The sequence below is a fragment of the Lygodium microphyllum genome, chromosome 17, assembly GCF_053477565.2.
Source record: "Lygodium microphyllum isolate KBCC chromosome 17, Lygodium_microphyllum_v1.1.10, whole genome shotgun sequence".
Taxonomy (NCBI): Eukaryota; Viridiplantae; Streptophyta; class Polypodiopsida; order Schizaeales; family Lygodiaceae; genus Lygodium; species Lygodium microphyllum.
In genome coordinates, this window is record NC_141151.1 from 143,824,079 (window position 1) to 143,846,245 (window position 22,167).

Genomic DNA, 22,167 nt, shown 5'->3' on the forward strand with positions numbered 1-22,167 from the left:
AAAAGATAGTGTCTTTTAATTTTATCACTTTCACTTTTAATCAATTCAATAAGGCTTTTGGTTGATATAGGGAGCTAGGGTTGGAAAGTTTGTTTTGCACCAACTACAATATCTGAGCGGCAAGAGAGGGAGAGAGAAGCAACGTTTAGATGAAAGCTACGAGAGAGAGAGAGAGAGAGAGAGAGAGAGAGAGAGAATATCATGACACCAATTTGAACAATATTCTTGGCGTTGTAATAGGTGAGCATGGATTTCCTACAACATAATGGTAATTTTGCAATACCTGGAAAGGTCATTTCTACAATATGGATAATGTCTTATTTCCTTATGGCTATGGATGAATCAATGAATTTGTTACAATGGAGGGAAAGAAGGCCAATTTACTTTGGTGAAAAGCTTGGGGCATTGTTGACTAGACATTAACCTTGATCTATGCACCAGTAATAGCTGCTTGAGGGTTTATCTCACCTATATTGCATGAGCCGATCAACAACTTGGATCATCGAATATTGAATAACATGTAAATTTCTTCAAAAGTTGTGCTTATTAAGTAGATTAATTTGAACATGGATTAAATTAAATGGATAGAGCTAGCAACTAGATTTGTGCCAACCATAAAGTGTAATTATAAGTTAATGCTTGACCGTCTGATCATGTACTATTCGAGGATTTTGGGTTAGTGATCACAAGGAGATAGATATCCAACATTTCACACTCTCATGTACCAAATTCTAAAGGGTTAGTCAAATGCAATACAAGTGTTCGATTGTCTATATTGTGATAAATACACAAGCACGTGTTTGACTAGAACAAGAGTGAATAAGCATAGTGTGAATAAATAGTGTTAATCTATTGAGAATGTCATTTCAATTCACAGATGTAGTGATGACTTTCTTATAAGACATGAAAAACCTATCCTTAAACCATTTCATCACAATATCTATTGTCAAGTATGAATTTTAATGGGAATTGATTCCTCATCTACTCTCCATTCCTCATTTCACTTAGTTATAGTTAATGATTACACCACACTTCCTTATTACTTTTGATACTATCTACAAGGGGTTATCCACTTCCATTAATGAGAAGTTTTGTGGCATAAGTAAGCTTCAATAGAGAGCTATATCTCTACTTGGCCACCTCATGGTTTACTCTAATCTCTCCTATATAACTTGTACTTTTCTTTCAAGTATTGGTTGAAGCCATTAGGGGTAGAATTGGCATGGCATTGAGATACACAAACCTTTCACTAACAAGCCCAATCTATTTGCCAATATATACATCAATTACATGTTGATAAGGGATTATTTCTTACTATGTTTATTTGTTCCAATTTAGTATGTAATTTCTATGAACCAAAGACATGTCCATGTTGATGCCTTCTATGTATAAGCATACTTATGCACAAAGAAAGATAGTCATAAGGTATAAGAAGAGCTAATAGGCTATATTTTAAAACATATTTATGATAAACTAATAAATTGCATGATTTGAAGCAAAAGTGTTGTATCAAGCCTACATAATTATGGGGTCATTAAGACCTTTAATCTCTTCATTGGATCATTCAAGTCTATGTTAGGGTAACAATATTTCTTATACAATGCACCTCTAGCTTGTGCATAGTCAAGCTATGCTGCTTTAAAGTGTGAATTTTTTCCATCTTTCTTTTTAAAGCTTTTTCTTTTTGATAACTTAAGAAGGCTCTAAGAATGTATCTTGCTATCACTCCTTGCATATTTATATCCCTATGAATGCTTCCACTTCCAAGATATGAAAATTGCACCATTGGCACTACCAATGTCCACATGCCCCTCTAGTAATGCCTTTGCCAATATGACCCACTAGCAAACTAGGAAAAATGCAATATGTGCACCCTATGCCTAGCCCTTGTGTATCTTAGGCATACCTATGGTTGGCCAATGTGTAGCACATACTAGTTTATCTGTATGGGTAGCCTATGCATCTACCTCCCATAGATCCCATTCAATTTTGTGCAAATTTCACAATAGATATTCGTCTTGATGCATGGAATGCCTTGATAATCTGAATATTTAGCATGCTTTAGGGTATATTTGTGGAATGTTAATGGAATTTACTTAAATGGGTTTTGCTTTCAAAAGCTAAAAGTAAAAATGGAGCTACCACTAACTCTTCTTTATTGCATGAAATCCTTATTCTCTTAGAATGAGGAATACTCATGAGTCCTATGTTTCGTGGGGTGGCAATTGTTGCATACATCAAGAATGAGGAATCATTCTAGTTTAGGGGGTTGGTAAGTATGATTCCAAGTATCACTTGTTTTAGGAGATATCTAACCATTCTTGGGAAACAATAATTGTTGTGAGGAGATGTTTATTATAGTAAGCTAAAAGTATCACTTGTTTGAGGAGATATCTAACCGTTCTTGGGAAATGATAACTACTGTAATGGGTCTTTTTGGTCGTCCTAGGGACACGATCTTCCTATCCAAGTAGGGTTTTGTAATCTCTTGTTTGCTTGTTTGAGTAGATTGAATCGTACTTAGGAAAGGATAACCATGCGGTGGGCCTTTTTGGCCCTAGGGACATGATCTTCCTATGCAAGTAGAGTTTCCTAATCTCTTGTTTGCTTTTTATACTAGGTTTTCTTGAGCATAAGTTTATTATAGTAAGCTCCAAGTATCACTAGTTTGAGGAGATGTCTAACCATGCTTAGGAAAGAATAACTACTATGATGGGCCTTTTTGGCTCTATGGACACAATCATCCTATCCAAGCACGCTTTCATAATCTCTCGTTTGCTTTTTATGCTAGGTTTTCTTGAGCTCAATTTTATTACAGTAAGCTTCAAGTACCACTTGTTTGAGGAGATATCTAACCATGCTTGGAAAAGGATAACTGTTGTGATGGGCCTTTTGGGCCCTAGCAACACAATCTTCCTATCCAAGTAAGGTTTCATAATCTCTTGTTTGCTTTTTACGCTAGGTTTTCTTGCGCTCAAGTTTATTATAATAAGCTAGAAAACTAAAATTGCTAAGAGTTTATATAAATTTTTAATTGAATGGTGTTTTTGTAATATAGATGGCAAGTTGCTCAAGTAATATGTAAAGATGCTCATGCCTATATAAGTTTTCACAAACTAGTCAAGGATTGGCAGATAGTTAGTCAAAATACTTTCTACCATCATAGTCGCTGAGATTTACTTGGTAATATGCATAAGAGGACAAGTTTACAAATTCCAAATTTGACTATGGTCGAAGATGTAGAACAACTAACTAGAACTATAGATGGACCTATAGAGAGAAGACAAGTTTGGTGCCATTGTATTTTATATTGTCATGGTGGAAGACATGTTATTCCTTCTACATTTGCTATTTATCAATAATTGAGGGTGAAATATTGAGACTTGAAACTTGAGATAGGATTGACACCACAATCCAATAACAGTATATCGACACTTTCAATGCCCATGATAGGTTTCCAGATATAATAAATCATCGTGATGCTATGATAAGTGATGTTCATGACCATGGAGATCATGCATATAGTGAACTAGATCATCATTGTGATGATAATGCTAACAATGCTAGTCGCTTGAAATAATAAGATAAACATATGGATATACATGAAGATGTTAATCTAAGTAGTGCAAATGTGGAGGGTACAGAGTCCTCATTGTGTATGCAAATACTTGAGAAGATAATTGAGTTACAAGCTCTTTGGGATAAACATAGAATATCTATTATAGCTCAAGATGAAATGCTTCAGCTTTTGTTTGGTGAAATGGGTAGTTAGAGAGTTGAAAAACGAGATAATGAGCCTTTGAAACTAAGCTTGAATAACTCTGCAATGTACAATGAACTTGGAATAATTCAATCTCAATGCTATAAGATTTGTGGAGATACACATGATAATCATCATGAGATAGAGCTTTTTGAGCCTAGTAGAGAATATCTATATGTAAAAAATGTTTAATAGTATTCTTATTTTAAAAATAAAAGACAATATTTTAAAACGTGACTACATGATTTGTTTTTCCAAGTGTCCAAGGTATCAAAAGCCACAAAAGGATATACTTTCATTTGACTCTTTATCTATAAAAAACCAGCTATTACTTTTAGTAAAAAGTCAAAGCTTTTATCATGGATTTTTACAAATGTGGCGTCAAAAGAGAAATGGTTTGGAGAGGCCGTTTCTATGTATCTAAATTCATCCTTTGAATTCTACAATGAATCAAAATGTCATGAGATTCAAGACTTCTGGAATCTAAATGTTGAGTATGAGCTACCTATCATTTACCAAAACTCAAGGTGTAATACTGTGTTTTTTACCTTTCTAAAAAAATTAAAAACACTTTAGTATGGATTGAGTGAATCTACTAAGAAATATATATTTGTAAAAAATAAGTGTCCTATTTTGAATAAACATCATCAACAATTATCCAAGGTACATCTTCCACTAGCTATCTTTTCAAAATATGTATATCACATTTAGTTGTGAATACATAGAATCATATTAGCTACTACTTTATATGCATTTGTACTAAACTTTTTTTTTGTAAAGTCTTAAAACTTTGCTCTATTTCTACATTGGGATGGATTCAAAGCTTCTTGAACAACTCAAAAATATTATGGTACAGTAGAAATTATGATTTTAAAATGTCACAAAGGGTCTAGGGTTGCAATTTTTCATGTACTATTTTTGCCACTATGTAATAATAAGTTGATTTACAATTCAAGTTATACAGCTGGGATCATTTTGAGATTGTTAATAAAAGACCTTGAGAAGCTATTCATTAAGGGGATAAATGTGTTTTATAATCATCCAGTTGAACATATCTTTGATAATTTCACTCAATAAACACAATTTTGCAAGATAAGTACAATATTAATAATGGTCACAAGTAACCACCCAGTCCAATTCAAACTTGGAATATTTAAATATAGAGAGCAATCTTTTTGTCGAAGGGACAAAGCTTAAGCTACCTTGGATAGTAATAACTCATCATTTCAAGGTTACTATCTTTATTATAAAAATAGATATCAAGCTTGATACTCTCCAAAAAAATACACCATAGAAGAAATTAAAAAAACACTTTTACAATACGAAAAAAACATTCACGTAGACTGAACAAGAATGTATACTCAAGAAAGCAAGATTATCAGGAGAGTCTATGACATGGAGACTATATCTATATGATTTTAATTTATTATTGATTTTAGTCTATAATTCAATGCATGTTTTTACATTGAATATATTCAAAAAATAAATAAATGTTATTATGTAAGCTAAATCTAATGAGACAAAGAGATAAATAAATCCTTGTATTGAAAAAGTATTTGCTCTTGCTCCACAATCCATTTGATATGGTTGTTAGTCATCCACTCCAAGCAAATACCATGATATTTTTAAGACAGAGGAGAATCAAAAGTTCGTCCAATATGATTATTGTATATCTTATTAAGAATTCCTAACTTATATAAAGAGATCTATGACTTCGGGATTTTTCTAGTAGATATATCCCATGAGTTTAATAATTATAGTTGTGACAAAGGCTGGTTAAAGGAATACATAGAAATTATGTATTTATTAATTCTTTCATGGAGAGTAAGAAAGAAAAAGTCCATGGAAGCAAACTATTTCCATCTCAAGCGTGTTGCAAGTATGGATCTTTATTAAAAAAATATATCACTTGCTCTACATACATTATAATGTCTATTAGCTTACTTTATTTACAAGGGTTTGAGAAATACTCGATGATGTTTATAGACATGATATCTATTAGTGTTATGAATTTAAACACAAGATATTAACATATATTTGTATCAAGACTAATAAAAAAGACATAGAGATATCGAGCAATCATTATTATAAAATAATATTGTTCACATAGATCTTCTCGATCTTATCATAAGAAAAGAATTGTATTTTTTTACATGAAAAATATTAAAATTTATTCATATATATTTATTAGTTCCTTCTTATTTTAAGATAAGAAGTCATGATAACAGATCATGCCATGCAACACATGAGCATGAAATCTTGAAGATTTCATCAATCAAGAGGAAAAATAAGCTATGGAGAGAGCTTGAAATAATAAATCACGATACTATATGTTGGAAAATGATAAAACAAAAATCTGCAGTAATATGACAAAAGAGAAAAATGATTAGACTAGTTATTCAAAAGAGAAACAAAAATATATATAGCACTTTTAGTCTCTTGAAGAGAATTCTCTACAATCTCAATATGTAATAATGTACAAAAAGTTATTATTTAATGGAGATGTCTATAAGCTTGGAGATGAGATAGTAGTTAAAGTTGATGAGACTAACACTATTGATGAAATCATGAATCATTGAAAGGCTCATATTGCATCATTCTTTTCAATAAAGTGGAATATAGAGATCATGATTTTCTTTGCAATAGAGTATTATAAACAATGTATCACGGTAAAAGGTAATAAAGAGTACTTACTTATCGAGTCAACTATAGGAATGAGTGTGTTACAAAGAAAACGCCTTCCATTTGATTGAGATTGTGTAAGACCTATAAGCTCGTTATTACACAAGTATATGTTTTTTCATTTTACCAATAATCTTATTGATTATTACGAAATAAAAAATCTCTCACTAAGGATAAGACTACTTCAAGTAAATGAAGTTTGATGTATTTCTCTATGGCTTTAAAAAAACGATATTGTGTTGATATATATAAAAAAGAATAACAATTTAACCAAACATATACTACACGAAGTAGATAGAGAAAAAAAAGGAATGCAAATTAGCATGGTTGAAGAAGGATCGCAATTAAAATAACTTATGAAAAGTTTCTATAGAGAATAACTGTATGAGGAACTAAAATTCTTATATCACAATAGTACATAGATGGTTGATAAGGAGGAGAAGAAAAATATTATCGTCTAGAGATAGATATTCTAAATTTATACAAAACAAACATATCTTTATAAGCCTTATATATCTCTATAAATATAAATATTTTTATGTCTTTTCCATTAAATCAATCTAAGTCTCATATGCCTTTAAGACTAATGTTTATCATTTTGTGAAAGATTACTATCTTTATAATTGTATTTTTTAAAGCTATATTTTACAATGGCTTCTAATGAGATCATGATTGTAGATACATTAATGTATGAGAATATATGTTTACCTCCACCATGAAATAACCACAATCCTAAGAAATATGAAAGAAAATATCTCATTGCATATTGTCACATTACATAAAACTAAATTTATTTTACAAATCAAGCTACTATAAGACATTGAATAAAATATGTAGAAAAAATGTATTAAGATTTATGACACAAGCTTGACTTACAATAAGAGATAAAAGATTATATTGAGTCTAAGCATCATGAGATTAGACCACTTGAGTTTTTGAGAGCAACTTATATTTGGAGAAAAGAATACATCTACCTATATTTTTTTCAAAATATGCAAACAAATTGAAAGTTCAAAAAACAAAAGATGAGACTTATCGGAGAGCTCCTCTACAGTACACTCTTTTATATGTATTACAACTTACTTTCCTTTTTTATGCTACTTATAAGTCAATGTCTTTTATAGAAATCAATTTTTTCTATAGTTGAAAAAGATGTTAAAGATTATCAACAAAAAGTTCAACATGTTGATTTCAAGACTTTTATTTTATTTTTTAATTGATATTTTCTTGAATAATGCTTTGCTTTACGTAATTATACTTATATAAATTATATTATTATTATTATATTTTTAAAAAACATTTTAATAATTTCAAGATTTTAACAATGAAAAAAATAATGATTTGAATCATAATGTATGTAATACAATCAATAAAACTATAATTCACGTCATTGATTTTTTTAAATATTTATATTTTTTATTTAATTACTAAGTTTTCTTTTAAACAAGATGGAGATTAAAATAATTTATCATCTAAAACTACATTCACATATATAACATGATTTAAATCACATTAAAAATAATGAGAATTTTGATATGATGAGCATGATATTTATGATTATTTTTAATAATATTTTAAGATTATATATATGTATATATATACATATATATATAAACAACATACTCAAAAAATATAGATAATTTACCGACCTTCTTATACATGCTATACATGTTAGTTATCTTTAATACTTTGTAAAAATAAAATACTATTTTTTTCAATTATAGATTGAGGAGAACATTATGTTGGTAAATTAGTTCTAAATCAAAAAAGCAAACGAATCTCAAAGATAATAAGATATATTAAATACTATCTTTGTTTAATTTATGTATTTTTATCTTCTAATGAGACAAAAAGACTAAAGATAACATAAAATAAAAGGAAAAAAAAAACTTCAATGAATATAGAGAATCATAATAAATCCAAGGTATTTTGAGTATCTTTTAAGATAAACATGAATGTCTTTATTTTGATAACTTAGCTCTTTTATAATACTTAATAGAAGATTGAAACTTCAAATGTACAACTAGCTATGAGCCATATGAATACACTTGATAAAGGCCAATTATCTTAGGTTATATGTATTTTGTTTATTTTGTATATGTGTGTATTACTAAATATGTAAATATAATTTTTTTTGCTAAAATAGTTTTTTCGAAATCAATCTCTACTATGAATCATACAAAGTATAATATGGATACCATGAGAAAGGCTATAGTACAATGGCTCGTGGTGCAAAAACAAGTTATAATCAAATTTATATTCGTTGAAAGTTTAAGTCTAGATAATATTCATGTAGTAGAACAGGGACAATTTGGATTTCATTTTATAGGATGCTACTTTTCTATTGTGAATATTGGCAAATTTTATATTATTAATTTTTACTCTATTAAATTTTTTTATTAAATCAAATATTAATAACTTTTAATTTCAAGGTCATAAGTTTAACCCTCGATAAAGTTATTTTTGGCAAATACCAAAGATTGAAACTTGAAAACACAACGTTTTTTATATTGTTTCTTAATACACTTTTTAAAGTAAATTTTTAAAAACATTGATTAAAACCTTAATATTTAAATTTCTCTAATAACACATAATGCATAACATTTTTCAAAAAATCATAATTCTAAAATGTAAAGTATAAAACAAGTTATTTTATTTGCATACATCATCTAGTAATACACCATTATTGAATATTGTCACTAATTAAGCTCGACATAAATCTATAAATAAACAACCACCATGAATTGATTCTTTTGTAAATATTTAAAATTTGATTTTCAAATAAGCTATTAAAAAGTGTTTGAAAATAGTCTACTTTAATAATAACCACAAATTAATCTTTTTGCGAATCATCTTTAAATAAGCATTAGAGTTTGTATGAAAAAATTTATCAAAATGAAAGGACTTTGATTTAAATTTAAAGAATAATTTCTAATTCCAAGAGAGAGAAATTACTTTAGAAAGATTCGAACTCATGTCCTTGGGATTGCTAGGAGGAGATATAATTCTGTTGGTAAATTGAGACAAAGTTTGGTTAAATAGAAATCGAATTGAGACAAATTTTGTAAATCGATCCTCCACCACTTCTTGCGTATTCTTGTTTTACTTGCTATCTCTAGCATTTTGAAGCTTCTGCTACTCCTCATTTCTTCTTTCTTTGCTACCTTGGATAATTCACTATATGTATATTCTCTATATCCTGTTTATTCAATGCCTATTTATAAATATCCTTACTTGTGAATTTTCTCTTAATAAAACATAACCCTTTTCTATTCAATATGTATGTAACCCCTTTATATAAGACCCTTCTGTATGTTAAAAAATGTGTAAAAAATAGTATTTAGAAAATCCCTTATATTGAACCCACATGATACATACATATAGTTATGACTGACCTCCTGTCGGGCTAGCTACTATTGAAACAAATTTCCTCTTATAAATATCTCTTCTCCATATGTACAAGCAGCTAGCCTGCTCTTGACAATAGTTCTCTTCTCATATTCGACATCACCTTTATTCTTTTTTCTATCTACATTGATTTTTTATTATCCCATTTTTGTTCAAAAGTGTCCCCATTTCAATATCCTTCCAGCTTCAAGACTCTTCTACCTAGCCTCCCTTTTCAAGTTTCGCTACACTCTCTTCCCTTTTTTTTCTTTTGAGAGCTAAATTCTGGCTTCTTTTCTTAGCTTTTGGATGTGGCTTTTATAAGCTCTATACACAGCGTCATAATAAACTCTAAACCAATTTCTATATAAGAAGAAAAAATGGATTTTTTCAATTACATTTTCATATAATTAGAAAGAGTCTAATATAGAAAAAATCAAACTTTACTAGATTGGTAATCTAGAAAGATAATTTACAATATAGAAAGATTTTTCTAGTTAACTTACTATATAGAAATGTTTTCTTGGGTTAACTTACTACATAAGAAGTTTTTTTATCATAACCGTCTATATATATTAACTTTATAAAAAATATTACTAAATAACAACTTCATAAAAAAGGTTACCATGTAAAAAATTATAACATCTAACATCTATGCAGTTTATCAGTATGATAATGTATGCTTGCGTTAAAAAGTCTTATTCGTTAAACTATGTTTTATAAGATTATAACTGACATTAACAAAACAAAAACCTAATCATCGATTATTGGTGGGCCTTATTGAATGCATAAGTCCCTAGAATCATATATGTAAAGGTAAGTAGGAGGGACCCATGCGTAAATGTATCCTTAACTCCAATTTCTTAATTTGGATACAATATGATTAAAGAATTGAATTCCTTGTGCACTAGTATGAATCAAAGAGTAGGTTATAAGGTTCACTACAATTTGATTTTTGTGAAGACCTAAGCTAGTCAGTTATTTAAGCAGACATATGTCATACTAATCAATTGGAACCACCCAAACCACTTTCTATATAGAAAAAAAAAAACAAAAATTTGCTAGTTACATTATCACATAACTAGAAAAAGTCTAATCTAGAAAAAAATCAAACTTTACTAAGTTACTAATTTAGAAATATAGTTTTTCATATAAAAACACTTTTCTAGTTTACTTACTATATAGAAAGATTCTTTTGGTAAGTTATCAAAATATAGATGTAAAATAAAGACATCTATAGTATTTGAGTTTTATTATCTTAATAGATATTCATAATACATTGGATTTATTATTATTCTCTATATCCTTTAAAGCTTTTCTCTTTTTTTTCTCCATGGTACCTTTCATCTTTTTGCTTCACTAAAAGATAAAAAATTAATTGATCAAACAATATTTAATGTAAAGTATGGAGACAAAAAAAAAGATAAATATTTTATTACATTTTAAATGTTTTTATTTTTTTATTTAAAACTATCACATTATTTTTTAATATAGTATTCTTCTCAATCTAAAGTAAAAAATTAATATTAATAATATTAAATTATAATATAATATATACTAATAATTAGTTTTTATAAAACATTAAAAAATAACTAACATTTATAACAAGCACAAGGTCTATAAACGATCTATACTTATTAAACATGTCATCCTTTTTTAAAAAAATTATATTAATAAAATAATTTAATATTTTTATTAAAAATAATTATAAATATAATACTTATCATATTGAAATTCTCATAATTGTCTATATGATTTGAATCCTATTATGTATGTGAAGGTAATTCTAGATGATAATCTCTATCTTATTTAAAATTAAACTCGATAATCGGATAAAAAGAATAAATATCCTTAAAAATAATGATAAATCAAATATATCATAGTTTTATTGACAAACCTCTAATATGTCATATGTATTATGATCCAAATTGTCATTTTCTACATTGATAAATACTTTAAATTAAATTGTTATAATGTGAAAAGATACAAAACATAATAATAATAGTCTAATTTATATTAGTATAGTTATGTAAACTAAATCGTAATTTAAAAAAATATCACTTCCAAAAGGAAACAAACATTTTGGAATAAATTTGTTGAACTTCTTCTTGATCTTATTTAGTATCTTATCTAACTATAGAATTACTTGATTTCTACAAAAGACATTGCATTATAGATAATATAAAAAGTAAAGTAAATTTTGATATATATAAAAGAGCGTATCATAAAGGAGCTATCTATCATCTTTTGTTTCTTAAACTTTCTATTTGTTTGCATATTCTAATAGAAATATATATAGACATCTTTTTTTTTCCAAATATAGCTTATACTTAAAAAGTTGAATGACATGATCTCATGATGTCTGGACCAATGTAGTCTTTTATTTCTTGATGTAAATCAAGCTTTTGTTACAAATCTTTATACGTTTATTCTATTTTTTTCACCCACTATCTTATAGTAGCTTGATTTGCACAATAAATTTAATTCTATATACTACGACAATATATACAAATATTTTCTTTCATATTTTTAATTAAGACTATGGCTATTTAATGGTGGGTCCAAAAAGATCTGCTCAAAAGCTAATATACCTACAATCATAACTTTATTGGAAACAATCTCAAAATAAAATCTAAGAAAAAAAATATAAGCGTAGGTCAAATATCAAGAAAACATAATATTTAAGATTTTAATTTTACACAAAATGGTAAATATTATTTTTGAAGGAATATAAAATTTGGATTGATTTTATTGAATAGATAGTATTGAACATACTTATACTTATAAAAATTGATTCAATCTATAAAAATATATTGAAGAATATATAAATTTAGGATTTTCATGCTATTAAAAAATCATAACATTTTCTAAAATGTAACCTTTCTCTTCTTTGTTTCCTTACCAACCACCCATGTACTATTTTCATAAAATAATTCTAATCTCTCATGCAATTATCCTCTACACAAACTTTCTATAAGTTTCTTTAATTGTGATCTTACTCTAACCATACTAATTTGCATTCTTTTTTTTCTTTATCCACTTCACATAGATACCACAGCATGTTTAGTTGTTTTATCATTCATATCCAAATACACTAAGACAATATAATTTTCTCTAGCCATAGAAGAATCCATCTAATTTCACCCTCTTAAACTAGTCTCATTCTTGATTACAATTTTTTGATTTCATAATAAGCTTATTTATGAAAGGAAAAAGCATACACTAATACAATAATGAGCTTATAGGTCTTATACAAGCCTAATCAAATAGAATATGTTTTCATTCCTATACTTAGATTGATAAGTATGCACTCTTTATTATCTCTTACATGATGCATTGTTTATAATGCTCTTTTTCGAAAAAAATCATGATTTTTTTATTCCACTATATAGAAAAGAATGATATATTATGAGCCTTCCAATGACCAATACTTTCAACAATAGTATTAGGCTCATCAATTTTAAATACTACATCAACCCAAAGCTTATAAACGTTTCCATTGAACAATATCTTTTTATACATTTTCACATATTGTTATTATAGACAACTCTCTTCAAGAGACCTTTGATCCTCTTAAATAAGCAATCTAATCATTTCTCTCTCTTTTTGTAATGCTACATCTTTTATTTTACCATTCTCCAATATATAGAATCTTGATTTACTATTTCAAGCTTCTTCCATAACTCTTTTGCCATCTTGGCTTATTAAACCTCCAAGATTTCTTGTTCATGTATTATAAGTGACATGATGCACTATTATAACTTCTCTCAAAATAAGAAAAATTTGAGAAACACACATGAATACTTTTAATGTCCTTTCATGTGACAAAAGATTATCATTTTCTTTCTGTAATATTAAGAAGACATTTGTAAACATTATCCTTCTATAGTATTGAATATATAATATCACCATATCTATTTTATTGATCTTAATAAATATATGCTAATACATTACATTCAAATTCATAACACCGATAGATATCGTGTATTTCATACCTAGAGACATTATCCAATATTTCTCCAAATCTTATAAAGAAAGTTAATATACATTATAAGATGTGGAGAACAAGTGGTATACTATTTTATTAAATATTAATACATATAATATGCTTCAGAGAAAAATGATTTACTTTAATGGACTCTTTTTTTTTACTATCTATTTAAAAAAAGCAAGGAATGCATCATTTCTATACGTTTTTTAAACCAACATTTATCGCAACTATAAATATTAAACCCATGAGAAATATCTCTTATAAAAAATTTCAAGTCATTAACATAACATTTACCTTTAAAAATTGTGTTTGTTGAACTAAACTTTTAAATATACATTTTAATCAATAATTATAAAATACATCTAATCTCTCAATGAAGACTTTCTCAAGCTCTTTAATTAATAGTCTAAAAAGTATTACAAATGTAGAGCTTCAATGCAAATCAACTTCTTACTACTTAGTGGTAGAAATAATACATGAAGGATCTCAACTCTAGACCTTTTACTACCATTTATAATCATAATTACTATTGCACCACAATCTTTCTAAGTTATTTGAGAAGCTTAAAACCCATCCCAATCTAAAAGAATAGCAAAGTTTTAATAATCTCTTTACAAAAAATTTTGGTTTAGTAAAAATGAACACAAAGCAATATTGAGTCTGATTTTACATATTCACGATAAAATATGATATATATAATTTGAAAAGTTGATAAAATATACATACATTACATAATTATTGATAATTTGTATTCAAAATATAACACTTATTATATACAAATATGTACTGCTTGGTAGATTCACTATCTATACTAAAGTGTTTTTTATTTTCTTGAAAATATAAAACATACAAAATTACATTTTAAGTTTTGATAAATGACAAGTAGCTCATACTCAACATTTTAATTTCAAAAGTCATGAATTTTACAAAATTTTGATCCATCTCAAAATTCAAAGGATACATTTCGATACATAAAAATAACATATCCAAGACATCTCTCTTTAAAAAGTCACATTTCTAAAAACCCATGATAAAAGTTGCCTTTGTACTAAAAGTTATAGTTATAAATAGTTAGATAAAAGTTTTTTTTTTCAAAGCTTTTGACACTTTGAAAATACAAGTCAAGCAACTATGTTTTAAAATATTATATTGTATTTCTCGAACAATAATACTTTTCAATATTATCCACATATAGATCTTCTGTACTAGGCTTGAAAAGCTCCTTCTCATAAACATTATCATGTATACCTACACGAATCTTATAGTGTTGAGATTCAATAATCATAAGTTCATAATACATTGTAATCCATTTTTCTCAACATACATGATTCTTTAGTTTATTTAATATCTGATTTCATATTTAAATAAACTAAACTAAGAGATTGGTCAAGCTTGGTCTTAAAGCATCATTATCACATTTTTCAACTCTCAAACAATCCATATCACAAAATAAAAGTTAAAGCATTTCATCTCGAGTTGTAATAAATGTTTTATCTTTATTCTAAATAGCTTAAAACTCAATTTTTTTTCAAGTATTTGGATACATAATGAGAGCTTTCTACAACCCATATTTATATTACTTGAATCAACAACTTAAAGTAAATCCATATATTCATCCTCTTCTTCCAAGTGATCATTTAATTGACTCTGTGCATAATCAATGTCATTTGCATTATCCTCACAATGATAATCTAATAGGCTTGATCTCCATAATTACAAGCATCACTTATCATATCATAAGGTTATCATACTTCGAGACCTATCAACATGGGCATTTGATGTATCAATATTATCATCGGATTGTACTGTCAAACCTACCTTAAGTCCCAAGTCTTGATATTTTAATCTCAACTATTGATGAGTAGCAAAGATAAAATGAACAATGTATCTTTCACCATGACAATACGAAATGCAAGTGTACCAGACTTGTCTCCTCTCTATGGATCCATCTATAATTCAAGATAATTGTTTTGCATCTTTGATTATAGCCAAGTTTGAAATTTAAAAAGAGGTTATTCCATGCATATAACTAAGTATATCTTGATGACTATGATGGAAAAATATATTTCTACTAATCATTTGCCATCCTTGACTAGTTTATGAATACTTATATAAGCATGAGCATCCTTAACTAGTTTACGAACACTTATATAGATATGAGCACCTTCTCATTAGTCTAATACAGAATGCAAAGAGAAGGGTTAGAAACACTTTCCTTGTTAAGCAAATTGTCATGGTGGTCGCTCATTGTCGTATGAGGTATCAAAGTTGACTATAGGAGGTGTCACATCTCATTATAGCATGCTCCAATATGCAGTAGTACCCAAGGAAGTAATATTGTTCATGAAAACTCCCTGGGAATCATTGACATAGCATGTACTCTTCAATCTTACCAGACATTCACTTTGAGAAGGATAGATCAATCACTCGTCCCATGTGCTCACGTTATTAAATATCTACTCAAACAAGTGATTCTTAGAATCATACTTAGTTCTCTCTTCCCACAATTTTAACTTCCTAGCTTGCTATAATAAAATTAAGCTTGCCACCAAAACCTAGCACAAAAGCCAATAAGAGATTACGAAACCATACTTGGATAGGAAGGTTGTGTCCCTAGGGCCAAAAGGCCCATCACAATAGTTATCCTTTCTCAAGCATGATTAAATATCTACTCAAACAAGTGATGCTTGAAATCATACTTAATTCTTTGTTCCTATAATTTTAACTTTCTATATTACTATAACTTAAGCTCAACTAAACCCACAAAAGCTAACGAGATATTACTAACCATACATAGATACATATTTGTTGGCTACAATTCAGAGAGCAAGGACTATCACTTCTATGATCAATACACGAAGAAAGTTTTGCTCATGTCCCTAGGGCAAAAAGACCCATCATAGGAGTTATCATTTCGCTAGCATAGTTTAATATCTCCCTTTCTACAATAGACTAAAAGATATACAAATGATCTTCTTATGATGATTTGACATCTATTTAAATAAAACCTTTGCCAAAGAAAAAATTATAAATATATCCCTGAGACAATCATTGGGCAACGAGATAAGTGCTTTAGGTCTCGGCCCATCAAGGAATACCTTATTAAATGGCAAGGCCTATCCCTGGAAAAAGTCTCTTGGCACCCAGCTACCATTATCAATAGATTTTCTCAGCTCCAAGAGACCCAATGGACTGAAGACTAGCCAGTTATGCCCCCGTTTGACCACCCCCTACATGCAGACTGTACATTGTTTTAGAACAATTTTGTACTTGCTCAAATCTCATGAATATGCATCCAACCTGGGCTGAAAGCACTCGTCATAAGCTCCATTTGACATGTGACATGCCCATTTGGAGCAGCCTATCAAAAGTTATGACAATTTTACCTCAACATGCCTGTCATGGATAGCATGTTGTCTTCAGTCTTTACCCACCAATTTTCATTATAATATAGCTCAGAGTAATATCTTACACCCCACTCTCTAAACCCACCTATCACTCTCCTTCAGTTCTCTTCGTTTTTTAGGAAAAAAACGTTTTAGATTGGGATGGATTCTAACAAGCATGATATATAAAAACTAGGGGTTAGACACCTAATCACACTGCCCGAGGTATATAATGTGTAAGAGTCCTAGATTAGGGCAACTAGTGATTATCAAGAACATACTCTTCACCTTCATCTCCAACTTGTCAGAAGTGGAGCAGCGGTGGAAGCATAAACATGTGCTGAAATAAACTGCTGAAACACAAGACAAAAAGAGAAAAGAAAATAACACGATACAGATGAGAACTCAGATGTATGCACTGGAAATGGAATCCATATATCTGAACACGAGACAGTCGCATACAACAGTGAGTCACTGGCTGCGTGGACACTGGCACTGGCTCCTCTCTCCACAGAGTCTGCAGATGGTGAAGATGATGATAATGACTGAGGAGGAGCCACCGAGTATATAAAGACTGAAAAAGTGGGGAGCAATAATGCTGGTCGGACAGCATTAAAGCTGGCCAACTGGTGCATAAAATGCTCCACTGGCATAAAATGCCACACCAGAAAAAAACCTAAAATACCTAATAAAAATGCCCAACCCAGATCAAGCTCAGACTCACACATGAGCTGACAAATACTCTGCTAACACCCTCTCTCAGATCATGGGTGATCTGATACAATACAATAGTACAATGAAAAGAGATCAGAAACTATACAACATAGAACCACCAAGTAGAACCATGGATACCCAAGCAGTGGGTGATCAAGCCACCACCAAGGTGCCTCAGAGAGAACCTGATGTCGATGTCGATCGTACCAAACACCGGAAAATAAAGAAGATCATAGCATGTCTCTGTGTCCATTACCAATGTCTCGCAGTAGCATACAAGACCAGCCTGTCAAAAATGTCTCTGAACATAGGTGACCATGGAGTCCCTGCCTTTGGCCAGACCGCCAAAGTGTCCCCTCATGTGAGCTCCAAACGAAAGCCTCCCGCTCTCTGTCAGATAATCAGCTCAGCATGAACCTGGATGTCAATCCCAGCTCTAGGATTTGATTCCGCCAGACTGAAATCAATGCGTCAGGGACGTCCCTCTCTAGAACCTGTGCACCTGTATAAAAGTATAGATGAGGCACGACTGCTCCATCTGAACACCCGCTCACACTCCCTCTCTGGCACAAGAGAGTCGTGAGGGATCACCTCATCACCACCACTAGAAAGCAGTCGAGGAAGGGGCCACCAAGCCCTTCCCGCGATCCGATGAAGAGGATCCCTTTCGCGCCTTGGACTTCACCTTGGTCGGAGGATCGGAGTCGGAGTCTGATGAAGGAGAGGACTCATCGGTAGAGTCAGCATCCTGCTTTGTCTTCTGCTCCTCCTTCCTAGAAGCCGCTAACTTCTTGCAGTCCTTCCGCAAATGTCCCTTCTTGCCACAGTGGTAACACTGGGCCTTCGACTTCGTCTTCCCGTTACCCCTCTCTGAAGCTACATAAGCCTCACCTCCATAATGTGCAGGAAGCCGCCCCTGTAATCTCAAGGATGCCTCATGCTCAAGAAGCATCGAGGTCATATGTGTAAAACTGACAGGATTCGATGATATCTGCGCCCGCAAAGCATTGGCCACTCCATCAAACTCCGGGGGAGCTTGTAGAGGACCGTCCCGACAAGATGCACCTCGGAAAGAGCAGATTACATGTGCCGAAGCTGGTCCTGTACCTGCGTAACACGAAGAAGAAAAGACTGAATAGTATCTTTCGGCTCAAACTTCATATGTTGGAGCTGGCCATAAAGTGTGACGGCCCGTATGGTGGAAGGTGCCTCGTACATCTGTTGCAACTTCTGCCATACTTCAAGAGATGTCCTACAGGAGGTAACCGCCGGTAAGACCGCTTTAGAAATACACCGAAGCAACGCCAAGTAAGCACGGGCATCGTCCGAGTCCCATGTGAGCATCGCTTCCTTATGGTTGTCCTCATCAAAGTCTTCAGGAAGAGGAAAATGACAGAGAGGTCGAGCAATAGCTCCACAGACGATGTACCATAGCTGCTTCTGCACAAACCAAGCTTTCATGACAGCACTCCATGTGAGATAATCAAGTCCATGTAACTTAACATCAGTGGAAGTGCACGGAGAAGCCATATGGAGAGGATAAGAAGAGAAGTAGAGAATAGATGGAATTGAGAGAGGAAACACAGCCAAAACACAAGCACAGACTGCAGAAAATGAGAGTTCACATGCAATATAACCCAAAATCTGATCAATAGAAGACAAGATCTGCTACAGACAGTCAAAAAATCAGTCAAAAACTGCCAAAAACAGAGAAAACGGCATAAAGTAACAGTCACCCAGCCACGAGAGATGCTGAATCAGCAAAACGCAGGCTGTAAACTGGAGAAAAACAGGTAAAAAACTATCGCCAATAGCTGCAGATGAAAAACGCAGACAGCAGAGGCTACGTAGGCAACAAGCGATGGCAAAACTGCAAAAAATGCAGGCTGAAAACAGCCCCAAAACAGGTCGCCTGGCTGCGACAGTAGTCGTCTAATCAGCAGGGGTACAAAACAGTTCTGAAATCAGCAAGAAAACACAGTAAAAACACAAATCCTGAAAACTGATACCATGTCAGAAGTGGAGCAGCAGTGGAAGTATAAACATGTGCTGAAATAAATTGCTGAAACACAAGACAAAAAGAGAAAAAAAAAGAACACGATACAGATGAGAACTCAGATGTATGCACCGGAAATGGAATCCATATATCTGAACACGAGACAGTCGCATACAACAGTGAGTCACTGGCTGCGTGGGCACTGGCACTGGCTCCTCTCTCCACAGAGTCTGCAGATGGTGAAGATGATGATAATGACTGAGGAGGAGCCACTGAGTATATAAAGACTGAAAAAGTGGGGAGCAATAATGCTAGTCGGACAGCATTAAAGCTGGCCAACTGGTGCATAAAATGCTCCACTGGCATAAAATGCCACACCAGAAAAAAACCTAAAATACCTAATAAAAATGCCTAGCCCAGATCAAGCTCAGACTCACACATGAGCTGACAAATACTTTGCTAACACAACTTCCATGGGTTCCTCCTTTCTCTTCTCTTTTCTGTATTTCTCTCTTCTTTTCTAGACTTCCTTTCTATTCTTTTTGCTCTTTTCTCTCTATTCAACTCTTTCTCCTCTCCTCTTAGCTTCATTTATTACATATGCAATAACATCATTATGAAATGATTTATTAACATCATTTTGAGATCATAACTTTTCTCTACATCTATTGTCATGTGCAACAAACCATCATTATATAGTGTGTAAGCATCCATAATTCTCATTCTAGCTTAAATCAGCTTCCAAAGGCTATAGGCTATATAATCCTCAATGCACTAGAAAGACTATTGAAACCCATCCCTAAACCTTTCCTCGCAAACTTGCATGAGAGCTTTTTTTACCAAAACATTAGTAGCGACGGTACTCCAAATAGCCGTTATCTACTATTGTGGCGGTAGATATTATGGTGTACATGGCTCTGGTGGATTAATCATGTTTAAAGTTGGAAAGGGACATGTTGACTTTGGGCTTATAGAGCTCGTCCCAATTGTTATGCTAGGAGTTATTCGTGGTTTCTTAGGAAGATTGTCCACATTCCTCAGCAACAAGATTGTTGAGATGTATTCTACCTGGTATAAGAAGTGTATATTGGTTCCTTAAAATTGAGCTAGTAGAAGCACTAGGACCTAAATTAGGAAACAGCAACCCAAAAATGTGAAACACACACAATATAAGTTAATTGATTAGAATGAGTGTGTATGTACCTGCCCAAAATGCAGCTAGCTGCTAGCCTGGTTGATGAGCTCCGGCCGTCTTAGAGCAGGTCGCGCCCTGCGGCCTTTATCCCGTGTGCTTCGGCATTTCTGAAGAACGGCGATGCTCCAGCCTCGGCATTTCTGAAGATCCGAAGAGACCTGCATGCGCAGCGGCCAAGGCGCCTGTTAGAAACGGCACATTAAAAGACTTAAGCTCCGTGACAGAAAGAATAAAGAATTTACAACACGCCTAAGGCTTAACCATGCTCCATTTTGACATCCATACTGCCCACAACACAGGAGTACTGTAACAGTATCAGCTTAAGGCGCACAGTACCATGGAAAAACCAGAGATCAGGAAGAGGGCCTGCTGCAGAGAAAGTATAAAATACATGGACAGATTGGAAACATCCCTTCTTGGTGGGAAAGGGATAGGGCTTTCCCTTTAGGGTTGTTCACATCCCTACACGGTTACATTTGGCCTACCTATACCCTACATTGCACTTGTGCAATTCAGGATTATATTTTGCTCCCTTTCTATTGGGCCTAAATCATCCCGCTGGGGCAATCTGCTTTTCTCTCATCAATATATATGATCATGAGCTTTCCAATAATATGGATGACATGGCCACGATTTGTGATTGGCCAATATGGGCATGTGCTTTGGTGAACATGGTTAGTGTTGTCATTGAATGCCATGTTTCCCTATTGGTGGGGCCGCACACTTTGTGTTAGTCGTGTGGAGGTCTTTCTTTAAATGTTTTTTTGGTCACTAGGATTGCCTTTCAACAACTATGGTCTTGCTTTTGTGTCAAGTAAGTGTAGAAATCTTAGTTGTCAGTATTATACAAATATCAACTTTCAATCAAAAAATATTTACTTACTGACTATACCTAGCAAATAGTACTACCAAATTTGAGGCCAAAAGGTCCCTGTAAGAATTTTGGTTGATTATTGATCACATCCTAACTAGATAAAAATTGGAAAGGAATGGCACCTTATCAATTGCATTTTTTTCTCTAATTTTAGGGCCGAATTAGCATTAAATGATAGTGGT

The 22,167-nt window shown here is 31.7% G+C and overlaps 1 protein-coding gene across 11 annotated transcripts in view; it reads right to left on the minus strand.

Moving 5' to 3' along the window:
- Window positions 1-21,645, minus strand: part of LOC148022438 (uncharacterized) — a 61,251-nt gene extending 39,606 nt beyond the window's left edge. For 2 of the 11 annotated variants that reach the window (XM_087698040.1, XM_087698043.1), the window contains exons 1-3: window positions 21,448-21,645; window positions 21,120-21,269; window positions 16,181-20,984 (exon numbers count right to left, since the gene is read on the minus strand). In XM_087698040.1, the coding sequence (XP_087554166.1) occupies window positions 19,001-19,450 (450 nt within the window). In that variant the 5' untranslated portion in view covers window positions 19,451-20,984; window positions 21,120-21,269; window positions 21,448-21,645 and the 3' untranslated portion in view covers window positions 16,181-19,000. The other 9 variants (XM_087698047.1, XM_087698050.1, XM_087698046.1 and 6 more) reach the window with 9 other exon arrangements.
- Window positions 21,646-22,167: the final 522 nt, after the last annotated feature.